This window comes from Trichosurus vulpecula, chromosome 7, assembly GCF_011100635.1.
Source record: "Trichosurus vulpecula isolate mTriVul1 chromosome 7, mTriVul1.pri, whole genome shotgun sequence".
Lineage (NCBI taxonomy): Eukaryota > Metazoa > Chordata > Mammalia > Diprotodontia > Phalangeridae > Trichosurus > Trichosurus vulpecula.
The window spans coordinates 79,827,421-79,854,207 of record NC_050579.1 but is presented as its reverse complement, the minus strand read 5'-3'; the positions used below and the strand labels follow the sequence as shown (position 1 = coordinate 79,854,207).

The following is a 26,787-nucleotide window of genomic DNA, read 5'->3' as shown; positions in this document are numbered from 1 at the left end:
TCACATTGCAGTCAAATCGATATTCATAAAGCACAGTGACCATGTGACAACTCAGACTCATGGCATGTACTTCCCAATCTGGTGCCAAGCTGATTATAAAATGATCCTGCCTCCCACACTCATCACTTCAGCCACATGGGCCAGTTTGTTTTTCATACACCACATTATCCGTGTGGCTATTGTCTCCCACCATCCCCATGTATTTATAAGGATACTACCCCCCAGCAGAATGTGAGGGACTAAAGTTTCACTTTATTATTTCTATCAGTGGCACCTTAGCACAGCCTGGCACATAGCAGTCACTGCTACTTGGCTGGGTGAAAGCGGTGTCTTCTAATATCTCTACGTGTAATTCTAACCCTTTCATAATTGACACTGACATATGGCTCTTTTGGGAAAGCGCTTTTCTCACAACCACACAAATGAGAAAACAAGAGACTTGCCTGTGGTCACACAGCTAGTAAGGAGTGGGATTCAAGTCTAGCTCTCCTGACTCTTTAGGTTTAGCATTTTTTTTTTCACTTTGACATACTACCTCTTATCATTTGTTTAATTTAAGCACGTCATTGCTACTGTAGGCAACAAATATGGATTTATAAGTTTTTAAGACTAATGCATTTAAGATATTTTAAGAAATTCTGAGACTTTTCCCATTTAACTTTTAAGAGCACAATAAGCCAAATGAATACTGTAATTTCATTTTTTTCTTATGTTTTTGTCCATTATCTGTGATTCCACTGTTGAAGGGAACTCTCCCCACTCCCTACTCCCATCAAAAAAAAATGCAGACTGGCATCTGAATTCTAACAAATTATAGTCAGAGAATTGCCTGGAAAACTGAGCATTAAATGACTTGCCCAGAGTCAGCTAGCATGTTAGAAGTAAGACTTGAATTTATATCTTCCTGACTCTGAAGCTGGTTCTTTCTTCATCAGTAGGCAAGCTTAATAAACGTATTGAACAAGCTGGTCAATCAATAAGCATTTATTAAGCAGTCACGATGTGCCAAGTGCTAGTGCTAGGACTTGGAGATACAAAGATGCAAATGCAAGAGATGTCCTTAAAAGGCTTACTACCTTTCCCTGGGAGGGACAAGATAAACAAGACACCTAAGTAGATACAAAACAAAAGGGAATTTGGGGGGAGATTGCAGTAGCAATTGAGAAAAATCAAGAAAGACTTCTAGAGCTTAACTTTGAAGGAAAGCAGTTGGAAGAGATGGAGGTGGGGGTAGAGGAGTCCATTCAGGGCACAGGACAGCCAGGACAAAGGCAGAGACTTTTGAGGAATGGCAAGAAGTCAAGTTTGGCCAGCCAACAGATTTGTGAAGGAGAGAAGTAAGTCTAGAAAAGTAGCTGAAGCAGATTGAGAAGGGCTGTAAATGCCAAACAGCGGAATTTGTACTTGATTCTGGAGCCTGAACAGGGAGCAGCATGGTCAGACATGAGCTTCAGGGACATCATTTTGGCAGGTTTGCAGTGATGGACTAGAGTGGAGGAGAGACTTGAGGGAGGGAGACCAATTCTGAGGCTACTGAAATAGTCTAGTAATAGGAGCCTGGACTAGGGTGGTGGCTGCGAGAGTGGAGAGAAGGGGACAGGTGAGAGAGAGTGACCGTGGAGATAGCACTGGCAAAACTTGGCAGCCAAGCGGAGCTGAGAGAGTGAGGAGCGGGGCATGAATGGTGTTTAGAAGCTAAGTGACTGGAAGGATAGTAGTATCCTCAATAGAAACCGGGAAATTTGGTGGAGAGGGAGGTCTGGGGAAAAGATGAGATCTGTTTTGGGTATGTTGAGTTTCACACACCAAGAGGATATCCAATTCTAGTTGGCAGTTGAGAGAACGTTAACGTTATGCTTTAAGGCCCATTTTATTACCCCAAAGGAAATGCAAGACAATTCAAACACATTCAATTCACACTTTTAATTAAATTCATGAGGCAAAATTAAAAACTATTATAAATATTGTAATATGTTTTATTTTACCTTAATTTTATAGCACACCTCTGAAGAGATATATTACAAGAAAATGCAGGACTATCTAAATTAAAGCATTTACCCCTCTTAAATAGATTTGTAATTCTGTAGAACTATAAAAATATCATTAAAGCCATGTTACATTTTTTTTTTAAATACCACCAGCAAGCTACCCTTTACCAACTTAAAAAAATCTGCCCTTGGAAAAAGAAAGCTCTGATACATTATACAGTTAACTGGAAAAAAAAATATGGTCAAAAAAGGTAATGTAGATGACAGCAAGAGCACACATCAGTTTATTAAGACAAGAGTTTAAATTCACAATCAAACAGTTTAAAATGACCTAGAAGTTACCTGACGACACGTCATTAGCATGGCGACTGCTTACATTCCCCAAATACAGAATACACTGAGTAGGTGGCAATGTTAAAACGAAAATCTGCTATCAATATACATAATTGAATGGTCTTTGTATGATTAGTACTTCTAGGAAAACAAAGTCCTTTTTACGTCGGTCATTATCAGGGAATAGGAAAAAAGAGACATTCATGTAAATAAAGAAAAAAGCCGTGTTCTATTTTACATTTAGTCATCCAACTGACTGACTTCTTAAGACAACAGTTTGAGATAGGAACTTCCAATTACAATGTAACTTAATTTCTTTTGAGTAGTTATCTCTAAATAGGTATTACACTGGAGCCTTACTATAATGTAGTTTTCAGAATCAATGTTATGAGACTTTGGTCCTTCTGGAACTAAACATTCTTGGATGAGGTTCAAGACAGACCCATTTTATACATGATAGCACAATACTACTGGTCATGTTATAATAAGGCTTCGACACATTTTGAAAAATCCAATTTCCACTTTGACAGCCTCTTTTATGGTTTATTAGAAAGAGGTAGTAATGTAAATTATTTATACTTGGGGTCACTGAACATTCATCTCCCATAGAAACAAATCCTTCATGTATGATATTGATAGCTATTTTTTTAAAAACCCAGTTTTCTTTTTATAGTGTTATGATTCTTACTTAGTGTTGGAGCTTTGTCACTCAAACAAGTCCTAAATATATAAAAGAAATTAAAGGTAATCACCATGTTCTAATATTTTTAGAAAAAAGGATTATGGAAACAAAGCACAGACAACTAGAAAGGCTTAAAAAACAATAAGCTACAATGGATTTGTTATTCAGCAACAAAAGGAACAAAAACTCATTTAAAAAATAACACACATGATCCTTCCCCCTTCACAGAATGAATCTGTATTCTTTAGAAAGCTCAAATCAAAAGAAGGCAGAAGCGTCACCAACGGAACTAAGAACAAAAAACCCCCAAACCCAACAATTTCAATTTTTACATACTAAAGGTTAAAAAAAATTTAATATAACATTTAAACTGTATGTTTTGAGAATAATTCATTTTACAGGATTATACAGTTATTGTAAACTTTGTTAGATGGAAAAATGTTTCACATTTCTAAAACTACTGCGCTTTTGAGAACACAATATTAAAAGTTAATATAAAAATGCTATAAGGCTTAAGCGAGCTCAAAGTCTAGATAATAGTTACATCTCTAGGAATAAAATTAGGTAGCTGATTTCAATGGGGCAATTCCTATTATCAAATAAGTTATCTACTGGCATAAAAAATTCTTGGGATGGAAAGAATGTATATGATATTTTAAATGTTGGTACATTTATATCTAGGTCTTTTTCAGCTAAGCTGAGAAAGCTGAAGCAAAATGAGTTCTGGAATTTCCTCTGGCTTCATGAATCAAATATATTGAATGCAATCCAAAGAATATTTGGTTAATACATATTTTTAGGTCACAAGCAAATTCAACTACTATGGCCTACTGCCTATAAAAAAAATTTAGCTTAAGAACCAATGAATGGCAAATGAATAAAATGTACTTAGATGGTTTTTAGGGTCCCTTCTACTACTAAAATATTATTTTATTCCCTGTTTTGGAATAGTTGGACTATACCTTAAAAAATTACAACATGTAACTTTGGCTCTGAATTAAGAGCATTTAAAAAATCCCATTTGTAGCTTTTAGTCACCTCTTCCAGGTAGTCATTTACATTTATGGTGGTGATCATTAGTAGGGATTGGCACATAATGTACTCAGCTGATCGGGCAGCCAAATCTACTCAGGACTATTCAGGATGATTTAGGAGCTGATTGTTGTTTTCCCAAAAAGCTCAGTCATTTGTGATTAAAAATGCTACCGGTTTCTCTTCAGTTACATTGATTTATTCTTGTAGGAAACACAAGTGAGACGAAATAAGGCATAAGAATAAGGCTAAATCACTATAGCTTAACTATAAGGGTCATAGTGCCAGGGAAAAAGCTAGGTTTTTATCCATGTATTAAAAAGAAAAAATATACCTATAGTATATCAGAATCCAGCTACTCTATTTACTTTGAGATGTAATTTTAATCAATGATAGGAAGAATATTTTCCAGTGTTTTAGTTTTAACAACTGTACTTAAACATCCTTGTGGCCTTAAGAATTAAGAAGTAATTAATTTTTCTTGGTAAATAAAAAATATAGATAGATATATAGTTCTATCTATCTATATATATCTATATCTCTATCTTACCCTGATGCCTATGGCCAAAATATATCTAGCAACAATTTTCTTGATTTATATTAGTCATAAAAATAAAGACTATATTGTAAGTATTTTCTTTATAGACAATTTCTATTAGAAAACAATAGTTTAATGAAAACAATACAATGTTTCATATATGACTTGAATTGGTCTAGAGACAAGGAAGGAAGCATACAGTATTTGAAAACATACTGTGTCAAAATACGATTAGACTCTTTGCCTCACCGATACAATTTAAAGTTTGTAACTTTTGGTTTTTTTATCTTAGGGATTTTTGACTTGGAAAAAATTACTTTTCTGCAGTGTAAAGTCAGTAGGCCACCCTCCAATGAAAGATTAAGAATCCCTTCTTTTGGCCTGTATGATGTAGCCTTTTGATTTGATAATTCCTCTGCTTTTAACAATGACCGAATACCGAAGTACCCACAGGGGCACCCATTCATTTGCTCGGATGTCGGGGAGGCTCTCCTGAAGGGCTTCTTGGAAACTCGCTTCAGAAAGCAGTTCTAGGGAGAGAAATCATCCCATGTGATCAATAGTTAGATAAGCCCTTCCACCACATACATAATACATGATAACACATACATAAGTAGCAAAGATTTAAAATACAAACTAAAAATAGGTAGAATTTAATGTGTATGATGTTTATCAAAAACTCATAGAAATTCTTATGAAATATATATTATTGCTCTGGGCTGAAAGATCAATACCCAAGTGACTATCAAAGATGCCAATTTATATGTGAAGCACCTAGTTCAGAGAGGAACACGATATTAACCAATTAATCATATAGTAAGCACCTAATCTGTGTCAAGTGCCATTAACTCTTAGCTCTATTAAGAATGTAGAAGGTCCAGGTACCTTACATTTATGTAGGGCTTTCTACATTCTCACACTCATCATCACATTTAATTCTCATGGTAACTCTGAGGTTAGCCGTCATTCACATTCTTCGTGTTTCAGTGCAAGCAGCTAAAGGAAGCCCGATGTCTTGCCTTTAAAGCTCATGCCACCAGAGTAGAGGAGCCAAGATACAAAGCTGGCTTCTTCTCCTTCTCAGTGTAGTGCTAATGTTATATCATAAAAGTGATTCCTCTGCCTTTCCTACTCAATCACTGACAAATCTTTGTAAAAGAGTTATCCTAAAGACCCTGGAAACTGATATAATCAAAGCCGGTAGAGAAAAATCCATATCTACCAGAGAAATGCAAAAAATATAGTAGCAAACTACCCACAGAACAAAATTACTAATTCTGAGAGGAACCAAAATCAAGTTTGGATCATTCTGAAACACAGGAGAGACCCAGGGGGAAACACCACCCCTCCCTCCCCACAGATACTGCTATAATCTTATAGAAAGTGACCACTGCCAATAGGATGTGAAATGATAAGATAGACTGTCTACATTTGCCCAGGACCCTCAGGTGTAAGTTACAAACTTCGACAGCCTAACCTGGATTTTCTAAATGAATGTGGCAGGGGGTATGGGATAGACAAGCCTGAGACTGGGCATTGGGAGGCTGGATGTGAACATCCCCTCTGGCCCAAGAGATCCCTGGCAAGTTCACTTTCTCTAACACGTGGGGACGATGCCACCCGCCTCCCAGGGAGGTTGTGAGTATCATCAATCACAGATTTAGCTCTGGAAGTGATCTTAGAGATCTGGTTGAAGCTCTAATTTTACAGATGAGGGCTAGCCCAAGGCCACACAGCCAGCAGATGGCAAAGCTAAATCTGAACCTAGGTCCTCTGACCCCAAGGCCAGCCAGCTCTCCACTAGTTTACACTGATTATCTGGACTTTATGAGCCCTGAAGCACTGCACAAATGTCAAATGCTATTGTTACTGCTAATAATACAGGAACAACAGTCACATAGTTAATTTTAAAATCCCCTGTTTTGACTCGGGTATACATTTCTGTATTTTCTTTTAAAGCAGACGGACCTTCCTAAATTGGGTTTTACTTATGTTAATAATCAAATGAGTCTGTATGATCCCGAGCGCATGACCAATCAATGACAAAATCAGTAAAAAATGTGCTGCGGGCTCTTTTTTCCAGACCAAAACGGTCTTTGTGGCCAGTTAACTTATTCTTCATATAGTTTACAACAGCAGAATTAGCCCTCATCGAAATGAAGCTCAGGATTCTAAAAGCCATTTTGTTTCGGAAGTTTATGGACTAACTTTCCAGGGCCTCTCTCCTAAGAAAGCAGTACTTCATTGTTTCAAGCCATGATGTCATCAGTGTGGGAACTAAACAAAATTAACATTATCTCGATCCAACAGCGATAGTATTCATTAACCTAACAACTTCATCAACTTCGCAGGAACAATGACAGTAACTGCCTTTGACACTCCTTGTAAGAGAAGAATTTCTCCACTATGGGTCAAAATTTATTATGAATTTTTTTTTAGCACTGTACCCAGAACCGATCTAGACAAAGTTCTCTTGCCTAAAGGTTTATAATCAAAGCTATGAAGACAGCACAGTGCCTGACTGTCAATAACAGATGACACATATTAACATTTATGTGCAAGGTGTTAGCTAGCATATACTGAGGGGGATACAAAGATAAAGAGTGCACCACATAAAGCAGTCAATAATCTCTTCATATTTTTATTCGCGTGTCTATGTATATATAAAACACCTCTCCTTACATACATGCCTACTCAAAAGAGTGATGGAGATTCCTGCAGGTATTTGTTTTACCATTATAATGTAGTGGCAATTTAATCTAAATGTCACAGAGAAAAATGTCATATGGAAGCAATGTACTAGCAAAAGCAGTGTTTGTTCCTATTTGTATTCTATTGAAAGGTCAACTTATTAAGTCTGTTAAAACCTCTATAAAAATAACTCTCCGACAAACTTCCTGTACTTCTAGAATCAAGTCTCCAATTTAGAGAAATAAGTATTACTATTTCCACAACAACTATACTCTTCTAGCACACAATGCTATGATTCTATCATATGGATATAAATTTTATGAAATAGTAAGTGTTTTTCAGGTCTACATATTTTTAGATGAAGATATAAAAAAAAAAGAGATGGGAGTAGCCTAAAAAATAGGTGGATTTATCGACTACCTCGAGGATCTATGGTTTTATCAATAGAGATTACTCTTTACACTGATAAAGACCATCTAGTAAGGTTGCAGTCTGTGAGTTTCAATGGTTGAAAAAATTCTTCTCCCCATAACTAGCCTGCTGGGGAGCTAGGCTGCTTCTTGAGTCACACACCCATCACCAGGCCCAGGACTGAAGGCTCTTGTAGCTTCTCCAGGAGCCTGGGCTCTGCTGGCACAATCTTCCATCTTTATAGCACTTGGTGGAGGTTTATTCAACTGCCCAGCATGAGTTAGCTAATAACATGACACGTACGCTTGGACAATACCTAGCAAAGATAGTCTGTTGTTCAGTCATGTCAGCTGTGTCTGACTCTTTGTGACCCTTTTTGGGCTTTTCTAGGCAGATACTGGAGTGATTTGTCATTTCCTTTTCTGGCTTATTTTACGTTTGAAGAAACAGAAGCAAATACGGTTAAGTGACGTGCCCAGGGTCACACAGCTCATGAGTGTCTGAGGCTGGACGTGAACTTAAGTCTTCCTGACTCCACACCTGGCACACTGCACCACCTAGCTGCCCAATCCGTCTATCCCTATTTTGTATAAAAATAGATTCAATATAAATCAATCTGCCTATACCTGTTTTGTATTTATACTGAATGTACATTTATATATACATGTATCCCTTTGCCTAAAGGTTTATAATCAAAGCTATGAAGACAGCACAGTGCCTGATTGTGTTCTTGGGAGTGGAGGCTTTGATGTTTGTCTGTGCACTCCCCACTCCTAGCAGTGTCTGGCACATAACAGATGCTTAATAAATATTGAGTGAATCTCAGAATGTTATCCATTAGCACACTTCAAAGTGATGAAATCAAATCCAATCATCACTCTCTTATATGGGAAGCTGGGGTTAACTTTTAAATGCTAATAGAGGATTTATTCCTTTTACCACCCCCTCAGAACAGTCTGTATGAGTGTAAAGGGGATTTTAAAAATTTGATCAACACTCGGTATCAGTGACTTCATCAGCGTGGGTATATGTTCCAGTGCAGATGGCAGCCCCCTCTTCTTCTCTATCACTTTTACCCTTACTGCTCCAGAAATCTTCATTTCTCTAACATGACAGACCTACCTCTTCCTTTCTTGTATAAAAGATATCATGTCCTTTTATACCACTTTTCAATAGAGTTCTTCTACGGTAACATGCTATACAGACTACTTATGCCTACACTATGCCCTTTTAGTACTTCTAATTATCATTAAGATCCTAGATTCTTGGAGTTTTAAACACTTCTATAAGGTTTTTTCCTGATAATGAGTGAAGTGGAAAAAAAAATTTATTAATTGCATAGCATGTGCCAATAGAGTGCTCTGCACTCCTGCCCTCACATAGACATGCCCTATATATAGAAGAAACATGTGGACATACAACTATGAGAATACTCTAGGCTTCAGCTTGATGTGGCACATATCTGAAAGCTACGCTATACTCTCTCACTCTAACTGCCAACGAAGCTCATTTGGATTGTGTTGCTAACATTTTATAAAAGGTGGATTATTTCCTCTCATGCTCAGAATGCCTTGATTCAAATGATATTTCAGATCAATAACTACAGGAGTCTGATAACTGTGAGTTGATAGAATGTGCAGTTACACATTACTCAAAATAAGTATTAAGTCATAAGTATTAAGTTTTCAATTACTTATGATTAAATGGCAAGTACTTTTTCTAGACACCCATCTTTTTTAATTAGGTGGCACCATGGTTCTCTGAAAATAATGTTGCATTAGATTAAACAAGCATAGTGTTATTTAGGATAACTTAGGAGGGAAAAATTATTCAACCTTTTCAATTATGATTTAAAGTTTGCTTATGTCAACAGACCAGACTTTCAGAATATGCTGCGCTCTCTTTCTGCTTATCCAGAAAGAAATGCAAGACTTTCAGGGAACAAGATTCAAAGGTACTTATATTTTGAATTCACTCAGATGAATCATTTCAGACCCCAGAATTGCATATCTATCATGGCACATGGCTAAAAACTAACAGGCTTTTTTGTGTGGGTAAGAGATATTTTTCATCTATCTTTATACATGGAAATATCAGGCTCACCTTTGGGATCATTGTGTGTTAACAGCTGGATGTCAAACTCCTTAGCAAATGCTGTTAAATCAGGTGGCATCACACAGCAGGAGGCAAGATTAACTTGGTTACTATTTGGTTTCACCTACAAGCGAAAAGAATTTATTTGACTAAGATTTTTCTAGATCAATCTTAAATTCTTAGGAATATACAAGTCCCCTCCCCCTTTCATATAAAACACCTCCCTAGCACAATTCCAACCAGCTTTATTCAGTTCCTAGCTCAAGAACACATGTGGGTCACTGGTGTACATAAGAAAAGTATACACATTACAAAGAAGTCAAAACTCAATTGACAGGTACAATCAGTTTCTAAAGTTCTTTTAAGGTGCAAATTAAAATGGTGTATGATTTTACAAGCTAAGATCAGTACTGTCACAGACTTTGATTGTGAAATTCGGAGGCTGTCCCCATTTATGATTCTCACTGTAGAAGGATGTCATGGTGGCAAAAAAAGGGAGGGGGAAGAATGGTCAAGTTTTTAAAAATTACTTAAGGTTTCACAAAAGTTTACAAATGATGCTGAAGAAAAAGAAAAGGAATGACACTAAGGTACTTCTCTAGTTGCTACAGTGACAACATTTAATCCCTAAGTTTTCAAATATTGAAATTGTGAATATATTCACTAACCTATGTCAATGATAACTGAGTTAGGGTAAATGGGTCCAGCCTTTCTTTTACACTGGGGAAACTGAAGCCCAACAAATGAACTGACTTTCCCAAAGTCACAGAGGCAGTAAGCAACCAAGCCACAATTTGCACCCAGGCCCTCTCACTCTAGATCCAGCATTCTTTCCACTGCACCACACTCACTGTTTGGTAGTAGGCACTTCCTGGACCTAGGGCTCTCTGAGACACAGTAAGATTAAAATGCTTGAAAGGGGAAGGACAGAGGTGAGTAAGGCAGTAGGAAAGAGAAGTGGGAGATAAAACAAAACCTCCCAACGTCTCTCTCCTACTTACATCTATAGCATAAGGAGCCCTCCCACAGGCAATTCTACCCAGTAAAACTTTCAGTAAATAATGCTATCAACAAAATTTGTTATAAGAGATATTCTCCCGCTCTGGCAGATCAGTCTAACGTAGCCTATACATGAAGGATAGAATATTTTGACCATATAAGTAGCAAAGAACCAGTATCTTTTCATCTCTCTATGAATTATTTCAATGTACATTTAAAAAATATTTTAACTTATTCAACTGAGGTTAAAAATAAAAATATTAATCGCTAATATTAATCAGGGATATGAAGTCACTTTATTAAGTCTCCCTTTTATGCCTTAAAACTCTTTCACTCAGAAAAACCTATGGATACTGAGTTCCGTGCTATGGGTAAAGGCAAAGAAGTTAAAAACCCCAGTTCCTTTCTTTGAAATATCTACAATCTTCCTAACAGTCTCGGTCCTTTACCTGTGCCCACTGGTACAGCTGCTCCAACTGGGCTTTATCAAGATCAGAGGTCCCTATGGCCACAACCTTTTTGTTCTGAACCAAGCTCTCTAGTTCTTCCCAGTAAGGCTGAAGATGCTCCAAGGCAAGATTAACTCCGTCCTCAACAGGGGGTGAGGCGATGATCACAGAATCCAGCTGGGCAATCCCCAGAGCAGAGCAGGCTGAGAGGAGAGCAGACAGAGCAGAACATGCAGACAGTTCTGGATCACACATTTGAAAGATGCATTTCCGGTACCCTCAAGGCAGCTCCCAAGATCCTGTCTACACACCAGGCCAGCTTTTGATCCAATTGGCTCTCTCTCTCCACTCCCCCGCTTATAATTCATCTCCTGTCTTGTTTAGTCTAGCAGACAGGTGGCTATTCCTTCCTCCCTGTACTTCCAGAGCACAGACTTTTACATGAGGCGTCTAACCATGGACACTGAGGCCCCCTTCTTCTGTGTCTGAGACCCCTAGGCTCCTGTAGGGAAGCCTCCATTTCTTCACTGCTATTGCTGTAAAGGTAGAAAGAAAAAATATTCTACCTACCCAATGCTACCTCAAGGGTATGCCTCTAAAGTTTCCTAGCTAATATTCTGAGACTCTTCCTTATCTAAAGTTAAGATTCTGGCAAATGAATTTGCATTCCTGACCTACATTTATAGAAATAGGTAACTGACTGTTCCTTAAGGTGTAAGAATTTATCAGCTTCAGCATGTTTTTAAACATTACTGCTCATTCTAAATATGGAAATTTATAAACTGTTTATTTCAGTTGTCAACATCAATACTGTTTCATTAGTTACGGGGAAAAAGATACATAATATACACCTAATACCAAAGTGACTATGGAGCTATAAGGACAGACTGCAGAAAATTAGACAAGGTAAACCATACATTTTGTGCCACTTCTCAAGTAGCAACAAAACACTGCTAAAACACAAGCTTGGTATAACATGCAGCAATGCACTTAGTTGCAAGATAGACTAAGCACATTTTTCATATACCAAAATAATAATCTGTTATTAATTCTATATCTTAGAATGAATCATGCTTCCTGTGTCTGAAATTTATCTGGGTCTTTAAAAGAGAAAATGATTTCTCTTAAGATCAGTCCACTTTCTTTGATGTTGACCACTGGTGATTTATAAGATTGTATTAACATAGAGTCCAATGTTAAGGAAAAAGCAGCTCAGTTCTTGCTTACCCATTTCAACTGCACTTCTCATTGATGAAGAGTTTGATCCTACAATAAACAGTTTTGCTGGGCACCAAATAAAAACAAAACAGACTGGTAAGTATTCACTTTCAATGCTAAATAAAAAAAAAAATATACATTTAAAAATTAATATGCTCTGAAGTACTCAAGAACCTTTCTAAGTAATACAAAAGAAATTTTCTTCTGTTCTCACTTTAATTCATTGAATTAAGTTTTCTAATTATAAAGTTTGTCTATAACAATTCCCTAATGATATGCATATTAACAGAAATCTACTCATCAAAAAAAAGTTTATATCACATTTACATGAGTTGGAACAAGGCAGAGTAAGCGAATAATTCAGATCAAGAAAGTTAAGAGTTTATTTGACAAGAGTAAGAAATCAACACTTTCTATCAGTATGAATCCTTCCCATCAAATAAACTGCTATGAAAATCTTTCCCTTCTTTCTATGGGAAGAACAGAAGAAGGGGCACGTAGCTGTCTACAAAACTGTTAACATCCCCATAGGTAAGAATATGAACCCTTCTTGACCTGGAGTCACCTGTCCGTGCCTTATGCCAAGTCAGGGCAAAGAACTTGTTCACCTTTTGGGAAGGTCAGACAACTGGGATTTCTTTTGTACTGTCCAATCGAGGCTTTATTTACTGAAATACATGCAACTTTACTGACCACAAAACACCAGTGTGCCATGGAGATAAATACTTTCTGGCATCAAAAATGAATGCATTAAAAATGTTTTTATAAAGTGTTCCTTGTTTCATCTTTTTGTAGGCAGCTAGGTTGCCTAGCTTGCCTATCTTATGATTCCAGCTCTGACCTTTAATGATCCCTTCTCAGGAGTGGATACCCACAACCCCTCTGGGGAAGAAAACAGAGAGGCAGCACTGATGCTGGACTGGCACCCCTCAAATAAGGACAAAGAACATCTTTGTGCCTGTGTAAACTTGATCATCTTGCACTCAGTATTTTATTTTATATTTCAATTATTCAGTAAAGCTATTTGACATTGACTGTTTCAGTTTTCTTAAAAACAGGAAAGTCTGCATATATGTTAACCAGGGAGGAGAAGTTCTGGCAGGTTTACTTGGGATTTAAGATTAACTTAGTAGTAACAGAAAAATAAGAAACCCTTTGGTGGCAATGGTTTTTATTTTATGTAAAGTGGCCACTGTTTTCAACCCATGAGATCCATTTCTTCCAATAACTCAACAAAAACACCATGAGTACCTAAATTTATTCAAGGGATCCATTGAGAAGAGAAAAAGTAAGAAGGAAAGAAAGGCAAGGGCTATTCACATTATTATTAGATTTTTTTCTATTCTACTCCCCTCTGGGACCTGGTTCTCTGGCTAGCAATCTCAAATCTCTTCCTCTCTACTTGTTCCTTCCCATTTACCTTTAACTAGGTATAGGTTTTTCTAAATCTGAAAAAGTATTCACTTAAGCCAAGTGCCCCTTCAAGTTACCATCCTCAAAGGGGGCTCTATCTGCTGGCACCAATACTCTTGAAAATGGTTCATACAATATTCTCATATTGTTTTTTAATTTTTTCATGTATTTAACTCATTTTCCCTAACTAGACTGTAGGCTCCTTGTGGGCTGGAATTATGTGTACTCTCAATGTGCCTAACAGCACTATGTACAAATTAGGTATCTGACATTTGATTTAAAAATTAAATGAGTATAGATTCACTACAACATTACTTTAAATAAATGACCAACCCTTCCACATTTGAAGTATTCATTTTAATATAATTCAATTCATAGAACTTTCCAAGAACACATCGCTACATGTGTAGCCCTCTTCTTGGGCCATGAAGGCCCATCCACGGGGCACCGGAACATTACCTCTTTTCTGGACTGCCACCTGGAAGAGTTAAGAGGAAACGCATATCACCAGCATCCAAGGTCAAGCTCAAGGGCCAGTGATCAGAGGGAATCCACTGACATGGGCCTGCTCAGAGACTAGGTCCTGGAAATTCTCCCATTTTATAAACCAGGAGCTTAACTTCTTGGCTGAGCATTCACAAGGACAATCAAGCTGGCGCCGACCCACCTGTCCAGCCTGGTCACCTGACCTCCCTGCAAACACCATACTCGTTGAAGTAAAATAGAATGTTTAATCTCTCGTTCTCTTGACACCTGGGCCTCTGCACACACTGTCTTTCACTGCAAGGCCCAGCTCAGTGACTACGAAGTTCTTCTTGAGCTTCTGCCTCACACCTCTTACAACGCTGGATCTGACCTCTCTCCTATGCTCACGCTCATTTGTATCATGTTGGGTTATGTTGCTGACTGAGCCACCTGGCTAGACTGTGAGCTCCCTGAAGGAAGGAGCAGCCACTTTCCATCTTTGTGTCCCTAAGGTCTAGCACACTGCATACAGCAGGCGCTTAATAAGTGTTTGCTGAACTGAAGTTGCACAGCATGTGCAAAAAGGATGCTCACTATAATAGTCCTTTATAGTACAACTAAAACGATGCTGTCAAGAGGCTGTCTCTAGGGGGAGCATCACTTTTTACCAAAGCTCTCATTTCCACAGCAGTGAGCAGGAGGCCCGGAGTCAGGAGGACCTGAGTTAAAATCTGACCTCAGACACTTGACACACTTAGTAGCTGTGTGACTTTGGGCAAGTCACTTAACCCCAATTGCCCTGCCTTCCTCCTCAAAACAAAAAAGGGATGTTCGGAGTAGGTGCTTCCATTTTGATGTGAAAAGAGAAGAATCCTATTAAGAAGCAGCCTCTTCTCTCCACCCTCCCCATAGCTGCCAGAGTAGAGTTCCTAACACACAGGTCTCCTTTATCATTCCATAGCTCAGACAGCTTCAATGGCTCCCTACTGCCTGGAGAATAAAATCCAAAGACCTCTGCTTGCATTTGAAAGCCCTTCACAACCTGGCAGTTTGACTCCTTTAAGTATGATGCTGAGATTTCACTGGTGTGCAGCACTCCCAGGGGAGGAAACTCCCTCTACCAATGCAGGTTACACCTTCTTTCGAATCTTCGACAACTGAGAAATTAAGACACTTGGCCCAGGGTCCCAGAGCTAGGATGCGTCAGGGGTGGATTTGAACCTAGGTTTTCTTGGCTCTGAGGATACTCTCTCCACTAGGCCATTCTGTCCCTCTTAGGGCAGAGTAACAACAGTTCTGTTTGTAAAAAAAAAAAAATGTATATGCAGTAGCTGCAATCCAGAGCAGCTTTCTTATCTAGGAGAGCACTTCATCAGTGGGTACCGAGGGCAGAAGAAACACTGCTGTCAAAGTCAGGGCCTCCCCATTCCCACTTGTCCTCCGAAAAGCCCAGGTCTGACCAGGCTATTCTCCTACTCAATCACTGCCGGGATGAGCTATCAGCCCTTCCCTGTGGCTTTTAAGGCCCTTCACAGCGTGGCTCAAACCCATCTTTGCAGCTTCCTCCTAAGTATTAGTCTCTTGCTCATCCTCTGTGATCCATCCAGACGGGCCTGTTCCCTGTTTCTCACACACCATCCTCTACGTCCTGCGTCTGTGCCTTTGTCCAGATCATCTGAGAGAATCCTCCAAGACAAACTCTCCAGCCCCCAGATCCACCCTGCATTTATTCTGTATTTATGTACATAGCTACAAATCTCCTCCAATACAACCTAAGTTCCTTGACACCAGGGACTGTTTCAACTTTTGGCTTTGTATTCCTAGCTCCTGTGCCTGACACACAGTAGGCATTCAATAAATGGTTACTGATTGGTTTTAATTCATGAATTAAAGGATAGTTCATCAATTCGAATTTTAAATGCATGGGTAAAAGGCAAAGCTAGAAGAATAGCCAAATCAATCAAAAAGCATTCACAAAGCACTTATTACTAGCTGTATTTAAACCTGACCCTAGGCAAGTCACTTCACCTCTCTGTGCCAAAGTCTCCTCAGATGAGGAGGTGGTTGTACTCAGTAGCCTCCAAGGTGTCCTCCAGCTCCAAATCTATGTTGGGTGTTTCCGCTAGTATATAAAAACCCCACCCCCCAAATCCTAAATGGGCTGAGATCCTCATTCCCAGAGAGCCGTCCAGCAAGGAGGAGAAGGGGAGAAACATCTCCTCTAAAAAAGGAACAATGAACTTTGTATTTTATTCTTCCATTTCTTCTGCTCCAACTCCTTCTTACGTAATCATCCAAAGCCAAGCACAGGGAGAAGGTGAAGCAGCACCATAAAAAAAATATAGAACTGAGATTCATCCCCATGACTGCACAGCACACCCCACACATATGATACCTGACTGATGTGCAACTGATTTTTTTGAGCTTTGATTAAATCCAAGTCTTAAATGAATTTCATTCTTCCATTTCTACCTGGCATTGCATTTGTATTACCTACATGCATGGACTGAGTCACATTCTACTAAGTAAGCAATATGGGCTACTTCTGTTCCTGACAAAGATCTGGATACTGCATTCATTGTATAGGTAACAACAGGATGGGTTTTAAAGACTGGACTTTACCAGAAACTTTCATTTCTTCTCTTTCATCAGGATTTATCTTTTCTACTGCATGAGCTACGGTACATTCCAAGACATCTGGCAACTCCTATAATAAAGAGATAAGGTTTAAGAGTAGAGTCCATAAGATAATTACTAATGAGTAACTATGCTTTTCCTCCTTAATTTTGTTGTTGTTCAGCCGTGTCCAACTCTGTGACCCCTTTGGGGGTTTTCTTGGCAAAGATACTCAAGTGGTTTGCCATTTCCTTCTCTAGCTCATTTTACAGAGGAGGAAACTGAAGCAAACAGGGTAAAGTGACTTGCCCAGGGTCACACAGCTAGTAAGCGTTTGAGGCCAGATTTGAAGTCAGGTCTTCCTGACTCCAGGTCCACCTCTCTATCCACTGTGCCTCCTAGCTGCCCCTTTCTCCTTAAAGCCAATTGCTTGAGAATCAAAACAACCTTAAGGAAACATTGTATCAGTACAAAATGAAAACAAAAGGAAAATTTTGACTAAAGTATCATACTTACCTTAAAAAATCCATATGCAAAGCGACAGCATTTCAAAAATTCTGTATTCTTCAAAATATGCCTATTAGGTTAAAACTATTTGGATGGAAATATGTATTCTCTATAAAAACTCTTTACAGAGCAGAAAAACTTTTAAACAAAATTATTATTACTACTAATATTACCACTGACATAGTATAATCCATAAAATAAAAGAGCTGAACTGTAAGTTCTATTGTGCCTCCAATATTCTTGGACAAAATTTCATGTTAAATCTTAGTCATAGAAAGAAATATTTCCATTGTAATTAAAAATGCTATGAGATGATAGTAATAAATTGTTGGTAAACATGGATTTAACACACTCAATTAACATTTGTAATATTTCTTCTCTGAAGGTTTCTTGCATGGATGGAGATTTTTTTTTGCAAATGATCACAGAATCACCAAATTTTAAAGTTGGAAAGTATCTCTAAGGTCATCTAGGGACAGAAGGAAAATGGAGCCCACCACTTTCCAGGGCCTCCCACTTTCCTTTTAGATAGTTTTTCTTTACATCAAATCTAAATTAGCCTCTGCAATTTGTAACCTTAGCTCTGCTCTCTGAAGCCAAGAAAACCAAGTCTAATTCCTCTCTTACCCCAATAACAGTCTTCCAAAAATACCCGAAGACAGCCACCAAGTCTTCTCCTTTGTAGACATCAAAGTTTTTCCCTTCTGGGCCAAGTATCCCCAGTTCCTTCAACTGATCCCTACAAATTACACAATCTTGAGGCTTTTCACCAAGCTGCTTGTTTCTCCCCCAGATGCACTCCAGCTTATCAGTGCTCCTCCCAAAATGAGGCACCCAGAATTGAACCTGACCTTCCAGGCCCATCCAAGGCCCTGCCTCTTCTGTTGTGGTCTAAGATTTGACTCTACCTTACAGACTGAAATAGAAAACTGAATGTGATCTCATGCTTGGAGGGGGAAAAAACGTTTGAATGATTAATAGTGTTTAATTAATGGCATAACTAGGGATAATCCGTAGAAATATATGCAGTTACTGAAGAGTCCTTCTGGCTTATGGCCCCTTCACATACCTAGTATAATTTACATTCTAAGGACTTTTGGCAGTGGTCAGTAAACTAGTAGAATATTTAAAATGGCCATCTACAGGGTATTCCAAAAGTCTTACTGTAGTTCTTGACTCAAATAGCTTAAAATTGGAATACCATCTATACCTGTTTATTTACACATTTATACATATTTACATGATATATAAGCATAAAAAATTGACTCTGTGGCTTTCTCTTGTCATTTTAAATACTACCACCAGAAGCGAGCCCATGGACGGCTAGTTGTTCAAAGACCTCCATTTTTGAGACATGAAGCATCATGTTATGGTGGACAGAGAGGTAGCCTCAGGGCTAAGAACATCTAGATTCAAGAACTGCCTTTGACCCATCCTCCATGTGTGACTCAGTCCTCCAGAAAATGTTCTAAGACTATCAGTTGCAGAGAAGATGCCAACCTACACTGGTAGGCACGCTTTCCTCCCTTAATAATTCTCTATGCTAATTAAATCAGAACTACATTCTCCCTCCCTCCCACATGTATAAATGCACATATGTGCATTATATATGTATATACAAATACACAAACATGCATATATACCTTTTACCTCAAATAAAACTCCCATCATATCATTAGAGCTTTATCAGGAACAGTTTTCTTTTGCCACAAGTTCTAGTGAAATGTTTCTGGATCAGTTTGTCCTTGCCCCCAGTAGTACTAGTAAAACAAACTGCCATTATAAATTATCAACTGGAATTTTTCTGTTAATTCACTGTGACTTCCTCATAAAAAATGACAAGTTCTTCTGGCAAGAGACAAGTGAACTTTATGCTTATTTCACTATTGATATGAACAACTCCAGTACTAATGTTTAATTATTTACATATATTTAAACTTTAAAGAAAGTCATTATTTTACTTACACGAACTAGATCAGGGCTGATTTGGGAGCTCCATTCATTCAGGGTTTTTTGAATACAATCTCGCAGCTGTAAAATAATACACCATTAAAATTATTATTCCATATTTAAGTGTAGAGAAAAATGAGGTATTCGACAGTCTCGTGTTGTGCTGAGAACAGGCCCTCACAAGTTCCGGCTTTGAGACCTGACTGCCGCCTCCTGGCTGCGTGAGCTCAGTACCCCAGACAACCACTGAAGTCTGCACAACAGCTTCTTGTCCACACTGATAAAGGGAGTCACTGGTCTGGACAGAAAAAGAATAAGCTTAATAATAAACAGGAATAACAAAAAGCCATCACAAACTCAGCCTTTATGCTATCCAAAGAGTCTCTCCCTTCAATAGGGTCAAATCTATACCTATTGTACGTTACATTCTAGAGCTGAAGTTGTGGCCATTTTATTTTTAAAAACTAAACAACGCTAGTTAAAATGTCTAAATTTTTAAAAGTTCATTAATACATAAAAGCATCCAGGTAGAATTATATTTTAAAAGGCAACATTTAAAACACCTTAAAGTCCTATAATTTTAGAACCAGAATGGGGAGGGAACTTAGTTAAATTATGCCTTTCTGATCTGGCAGAGTTCTGAAATATCTAACATGCAGGAATCAACTTGAATAATGCGCGGTAATAGGTGTGAGTTATTCACTGAGGGTTGAGAAAGCATCTCAAACAATTACTGAACAACCGTAACAAAAACCACAAACTCCTGTGCAACGATGCCTAAAAATAGATAAAACAAGCATTAAAAATAATGGATTACAAACTAAGGGCAAAGACTCTGTCCTATTCATCTTTGTAATCTGCTAGCACAGTCATCAGAATATACAAGGCTCTCAACAACTGTTGAGTAACTAGATTCAAGTTCCTGAATTACAAAGCGTCCTTTCTGCTGCAATAGGATATAGCACGGACCAGGGGCTTCCTCTTTCATTACCTGGACTGAGATTGCATGTGACCAAAAGCTTGGTTAATATTATACCACTTCCTAATGTTTTACAAAAAGATGAGTATTTATCATATTTTTTTTAAGTGAGTATAATTTATTGGTTCGTCAACCACTATACTTTTTTGAGGGAGGTATATATGCTCATCTGTGGACACTCTTAGGGGACTATGATGCACTAAATATTGTGTTTGTGTGTGCACTTGTACACGTGTGCACGTGGGTGTGCAAATTCTTCTTCTGCCACTCCTTTTGTGGCCTTGTACCTCTGTTTCCTCATCTGTAAAGAGATGATGTCTAACGTCCCTCTTCCAATTCTAAATCCATAATCCTATTAAAAATTCACGAGACACATGCAGGACTTTCTGGAGATCACTGATCTGCCCAGAACTGTGTGAAGACATGAGGCTACAAAGAAAGGCAAAAAAGAGTTCCTGCCCTCAAAGGAACTCCCAGCCTAATGACAGATTAGACTGCAGAGCTCGGTCTCCAACCATCCCAGAAGGGGCCTGCACTGCTGGAGCTACCATCATTTGTGTACAAAAGACTTTCCTGCCAGGTTTCTTCAGGTTATGTGTCCATTATCTACAGACCCGCCTGGCTAAATTCAAGGAGGCTCAGCATGGAGAAAGCTGGCCACCAGGTGAAGTTTTTTTTTTTCCCTCCAAAAGAACACATAAACATAGAAACCATGTCTGTAAAGTGTGGGAAATGAATCAGGGATCTTATAAAGTATTACTAATGACATGCTTCAAACTAGCCAAATTTTCCATTTCAACAAAAAATGTGGGTTAAAAAAAGGATTTCAAAGTCCCACACATCATGGTCCACTTATTTCATATAATATTTGATAAAATTTAACTCTAGTAAAGCAAAAGAAAGCAAGAGTCTCCTGGAGTTAATGGCAATGGGACTTACAGAATAACTTTTTTCATCCAAAGATCTTATAACATTTTTCAAATGCAGGACAGTGTGGAAAGCATGAATATAGTTACTGAATCTAGAAAAGCATATCCATTTAAGAAAAAAAATAGCAACTATTGAGATAAACATATAATGGTTAAGATAGAACTTGGACACAAAAGAAGGTACAGGACCTAATCATTTATGGCTATTAAAGTTACATCCCAAAGATCTTGTCTGTAAAAGTGCATTGATTACTAGCATTAAGCTTAGCTTGGCTCAGGCCCAGCACAAATGAGAAATACAGCAGTTTCAGAATCAATCATTTTTGGCAGGTGTCCCTTAACAATGCCTAGGGCTACATACCTCGCAGGATAAGAAAAAACAGTACCTTACAATTTTGTTTTTCTTTTTAACAGGGTAATAAGGTCTTATGGGTATATTTTACACCCTCCAGCAGTCTTCAACATATTCACAGCAAATTTTTAATTGTGGACCAAACTCCCCAGTATGTACCTAAGTCTGCAGGTAGGTGGCACAGTGGATAGCGTACCAGGTCTGAATCAGGAGGGTTCATCTTCCTGAGTTCAAATTTGACCTCAATTACATCCTAGCTGTGTGACCTTGGGCAAGTCACTTACCCTCTGTCTACCTCAATTCCTCACCTGTAAAATGAGCTGGAGAAGGAAATGGCAAACCACTCCTCAATCTCTGCCAAGAAAACCCCAGGTGGGATTATGAAGAGTCAGACACTACTGAAGTGACTCAGCAACAACAATGGACCTCTAAGCTCCCCCCTCCAGGGAATACAACTTAATTTTATAGTCAGCCTAGGGAGGTAAATTGGCTACAAGAAGAGAATATACTGTATTCTAAAGGGAAGAAGAGCCAGGCTTTCCATCTCCTCCTGGGCTCAGGTAACCAAGGGACTGGCTGAATGTCTTCCAAAGCAATGACTTCCCTCGAGGCTAGCACAAGGCATAGTTGGTCTCCCCCTGCCCCTCCTCCCCGATTTTCCATTTGGGCAGAAAGGAGCAACCTACCCTTTGACCTCAGGCCTTCCATCTCCTGCTGTGCCTGATTCTTGGGGAAGAAGAAAGCTGATACGGAAAGGGAGGAAAGAGACTTCTCTTTTGGAGCAGGTTCAACTTTTCATCTCCTGTTAAGCCCTTTCCTGCCTAATCTCCACCCTCTGGAGGGAAGAAGAGGAGTGAAGCCTCCCACCTCATATGGCAATGCCCTCCAGCTGGAACGCCAACCCTTTTGGGAAGAAGGGTGAGCCCTCCACTTGGTGATGAACATTCTCTCGTTTTCCAGTGATTCTGAACCTCCTCTGTAAGTCATCATCCAAACCCCATTCTCCAGTCCCACCACCCAATTCCTCATTCCCATCTATTCAACCTTCTCACTTCAAAGTTTCAACCAAAAACCTCCCAGCCCTTCACTATTCCCTCTGGAATGCCTGGCTTTTCCCTGAAGACATAGCCTCCTTGGTCACCCCTTCCAGTCCTGGCTGCACCTTTACTCATTCCCCTCAGATGAATGATCAAGACTGGGAAGTTGAAATACTCCTTGCTCCTCACTGTCATTTCCAGGTTCTTCCTCCTACCTCCACTACTCAGTAACTTCTTGTCTTTTGCTTTTTCCACTATTCACATCTACCACTAGTAGCTGTTGTCCTCAGACCCCCCCCATGCCACTCCCCTTCCTTCCTCAAAGAGTCTGATACTTGGCTCACAGGCTTCAGTGATCAAAATTTGTATTCCTTTGGACCAGCTGGGTAGTGTAGTTAGTTTATGGGCTAGATTTCTTTTCTTTCTTTCTTTTCTTTTTAAGGACCAAGCCTTAAACCTAAATCACTCTGACTCTCACTGATTGGCCAACAATAGTACCCAGCCCAAGCCTACCTAGGTTGGAGTGAATGTAAATACCAATTGTTTCTGTTTGGGTCAGAAACCCTGAGGTTCTTCCCCTCCCAGATTGAATTTTTCTTTTTTGACTAGGTGAAACACGTCATTTTTTGCTTCATTTCCTGCCTAGCTTTAATCACTGAATGGGCCTTGCCTCAGACAAACTGAAACCTGGGAAAGACCTTAGCTTAAAAAGGCCAAGGTCTCCCTTTGCATCTGGGGCCATCTCCAGTTGTCCTGATTCATATCTTGCCACTGGAGCCTTGTGAGGCTGGGGACTTTGCATAGCTCTCCCTCACTTAAATCCAACTCACTTTCAAGTCATGCTATCGCCTTCCTAAGGATGAACAACTAGGCTCACAATTTTTCTCATCTCCCTAATCACTGTGCTGACCTCCAATCTCACATCTCCAGCTGTCTTTCAGCTATCTGGAACTGGATGTCCGGTAGACACCTTAAACTCAACATGTCCAAACAACTCATGATGTTCCCCGATAAACTCTCCTCACCTCCTATCTTCCCAATTACTATAGACAGCAACACCATTCTCCCAGTGTCTCAGGTTTGAAACTTGGCTGTAGTCCTGGATTCTTCACACTCTTTCATCTCACTTCACCCCACCCCACCCCACCCCACTCTAATCCAATCAGTTGCCAAGGCAGGTCACCTTGGCATCATCTTTTGAATGGCCCCCCTTCTCCCCTCCCAGTCAGCCACCCCTCCAGCAAAGGCCCTCATCAGCTTATAGCAGGAACACTCCAAGAGCCTGAGGGTGGGTCTGCCAGCCTCAAGTCTCTCCTCTATCCAATCTATCTTGCATTTAGACACTAATTTTCCTAAATTGAAGGTCCCTACTTAAAAAGCCCCAGTGCCTCCCTATTGCCTTCAGGATTAAACACAAAATACTGTTTGGCACTCAAAGCCTTTCATAACCAGCCTCCTCCAACCTTTCCAGTCTTTTTACATCTTACTCCCCAACCCAAACCCTTTGATTCAGTGACACTGGTCTCCCCGCTGTTCCACAACCAAGACCCTCCATCTGCTCTGGGCATTTTCTCTGGCTGTCCCTCATGCCTGGAATGCTCTCCCTCCTCAACTCCACTGCTGACCCCTGGATTCCTTTGGGTCTCAGCTAAAAGCCCATCTTCTCCAGGAAGCCCTTCCTGACCCCCTCCTAATTCTTGCCTTCTCTTTGTTAATTATTTCCTATTTATTGAGTATACAAGCTTGTTTGTATATATTTGTTTGTTGTCTTCCCCATGAGATTGGGAGCTCCTTGAGGACAGAGACTGTCTTGCCCCTTTTTGTATCTCCAGCACTTGGCATAGTACCTGGCACATAGCAGGCGCTTAATGTTTATTAATTCTAAAGCAAAAAACATATATTTTAAAAACCCTTAAAATTATTTCCACCATAGCTCCCCTCTACTGGCATGGCACAGTATCAAAAAAGTATCCAAAGTGTAACAGAAAAAGATCATTAATTTGACAATCATACTGCTAAATGTGAAAAAGACCCCTTTAAAGCCATCCAGCACATGCTCTAAAAGTTCTACTCTGATATCTTGTCAAAGAAAGGCAATGATCCTGAGTTCTGGATGGCCACGACAACCAGATGGCTCTGGTGGGTCCTGCAAGGCTGTAAAGACTTAATAATATAGGAGGCCAGTTTACTAGCTTAGCTCTAACTTCAGAGATGCTCATCACCAAGTTAGCCACCAAGTAATAAATTATTCTTTCTTTCTCTTTAACATAGTAGACAATCTTAATTGGTGGAAGGAATACACACACAAGATATATCATAGCCAAAGTTAAACAAATTTAACCAATATAATGAAAACTGACATCTGAAGCATTTCTTACAGAGTGGAAGGCCTTTGCCCCCTTCACTTAATGAACAGGAAGACTACAAGGGGAAAGGGATCTGTTTCCAAGGCCACCAACACCGGAGATTAGTGTTAACATATTTGCATGTTTTAATGTCAGCAAGGCAGCTGGGATAGTCTTTTGATTATTTTTTTAAAACTTGGACTCACAAAGTTTTTAGAGAAGCTCACTTCGAAAGACAAAAGCATACTGCATTAAAATTGGGCAGTTAGAAAGTGTCTTATTCCCCCAAATATTAAACTTGAAAGGTGCCAATCATGATGTGCTTGCAGCACTTCCATTCTCCTGGAGGTCTCTCTCTGGCTCTGGGATTGAATGGTGCGCCAATTTTTGGAGCTCAATTTTCCGGGTCCTAGGCAAAAAACAGCATCAGCTCAACCCGGGAGCTAGGAGGACCTGGGTGGGAGTTCTAGCTCGGACACTCACCAGCTCTGTGATGCCTCCAGGCGAGTCTCATGCTCAGAGCCTGTTTGCTCATCACTATTTGTAGTACCTAGTAACAGCCTGCAGAGCTGGCCTCGGAACCCCGACCAGCCCGGCCTCGCCCAAGGTAAGTGACCCGGGGAAGTCACTCGGCCCTGGGTGACCTCGCAAGTCTAAGCCCACCAGATGCATTCTGCACGTGGGAACTCCCCGCGGCCACGCCGTGACAGGTCCGGTCCCTGTGCCTTTGGGGTTTCCGAACCCTGGTGCTCTCCATCCCAGCTCCGGGTGGTGGTGACAACACAAGCCCTACGGAAAACGGGGCAGTTACTGTGTGTCTGGGAGGCTGAGCAGCCGGGCCGTGGCAGGTCTTACAAGCACTCTGGCCTCCTTAAGGAGCGTTATAGAAGACCGATAAATAGCACCGTGCAGGGCACACAGTAGGCGCTCAATAAATGCCTGAATTCCCAGACGTACAGGGTGATCTATCTTGGGGCTGAAGGTCATCTTTAAAGATTGTAAATTCTTTCGTATTTCCTGCGTCTTACACATATACACACACACATACACACGCGCGCGCACACACGTGCACACACACGCTCGGAGACTCTGCACCCTGCCGAGGGGAGGGAGGGCAGCCCCGGCGCCCGCAGCGGCCGCGCTCCTTCTGGACCAGCCCTTCAAGCTGCTCGCCACCCCCCCCCCCCCACCCCCGGGGCCGGGAGAGACCCGGGCAGTGCCGGGAGGCCCCAGCGCCCTGCGTCCCCCTCCCCCCGCTCAGGGCCCGGCGGCGGCACGGCGCTTACCTCCTCGCGGTGGCTGGACGAGCACTTCTTCCGCAGACGGCCCCAGTTGAGCAGGTTGCCAGTCTGCAGGTGCAGGGTGCTGGCCTGGCGCAGCAGGAGCCCGGCGGCGCGGCTGTCCGTGCCCATGGCGGCGGTTTCGGGGCCAACCGGAGCTCGGGCGGGCGGAGCTCTGGGCCGCCCGGAGGGAGGGTCTGCGAGCGCGACCGAGAGGAGCCGCGGGAGGGGACCGGAGCGAGGGGAGGGTCCGCAGTGAGGCCCGGCCCGGAGGAGGGAGCGGCCGCTGCAGCCGCCTGGGCTCTGACCGTCACCGGGGGCCGCCGCCGCGGGAGTCTGGGCCTGGCCCGCGGGAGAAACTGTTTCCTGGAAGGCAATGACTAAGCAAAAACGGCGGCGGGAGAAAATGCTTTGTAACCGTTACCCGTCACCCGCGGGAGGGGGGCCTGGCCAAGCCGGGGCTGGGAAAGGGCGGAGCT

General features: G+C 40.5%; 1 protein-coding gene across 1 annotated transcript; it reads right to left on the bottom strand.

Moving 5' to 3' along the window:
• Positions 1–1,904: 1,904 nt before the first annotated feature.
• On the bottom strand, positions 1,905–26,787 carry GCLM (glutamate-cysteine ligase modifier subunit). The gene is made up of 7 exons (XM_036767273.1): positions 26,315–26,787; positions 19,402–19,467; positions 16,936–17,020; positions 12,445–12,501; positions 11,218–11,420; positions 9,779–9,893; positions 1,905–5,103 (listed from the first exon to the last, which is right to left on the bottom strand). Exons 1-7 carry the CDS (start codon positions 26,438–26,440, stop codon positions 4,934–4,936), a joined length of 822 nt encoding a protein of 273 aa, XP_036623168.1. The 5' UTR covers positions 26,441–26,787; the 3' UTR covers positions 1,905–4,933.

Coding starts and splice junctions, on each gene's coding strand:
- GCLM (XM_036767273.1), bottom strand. CDS start 26,440: ATGGGCACGGACAGCCGCGCCGCCGGGCTCCTGCTGCGCCAGGCCAGC. Junction 12,502..16,935: donor AGAAGAAATGAAAGTTTCTG/GTAAAGTCCAGT, acceptor TTTGGTGCCCAG/CAAAACTGTTTATTGTAGGA. Junction 11,421..12,444: donor GAGAAGTGCAGTTGAAATGG/GTAAGCAAGAAC, acceptor CTCTCCTCTCAG/CCTGCTCTGCTCTGGGGATT.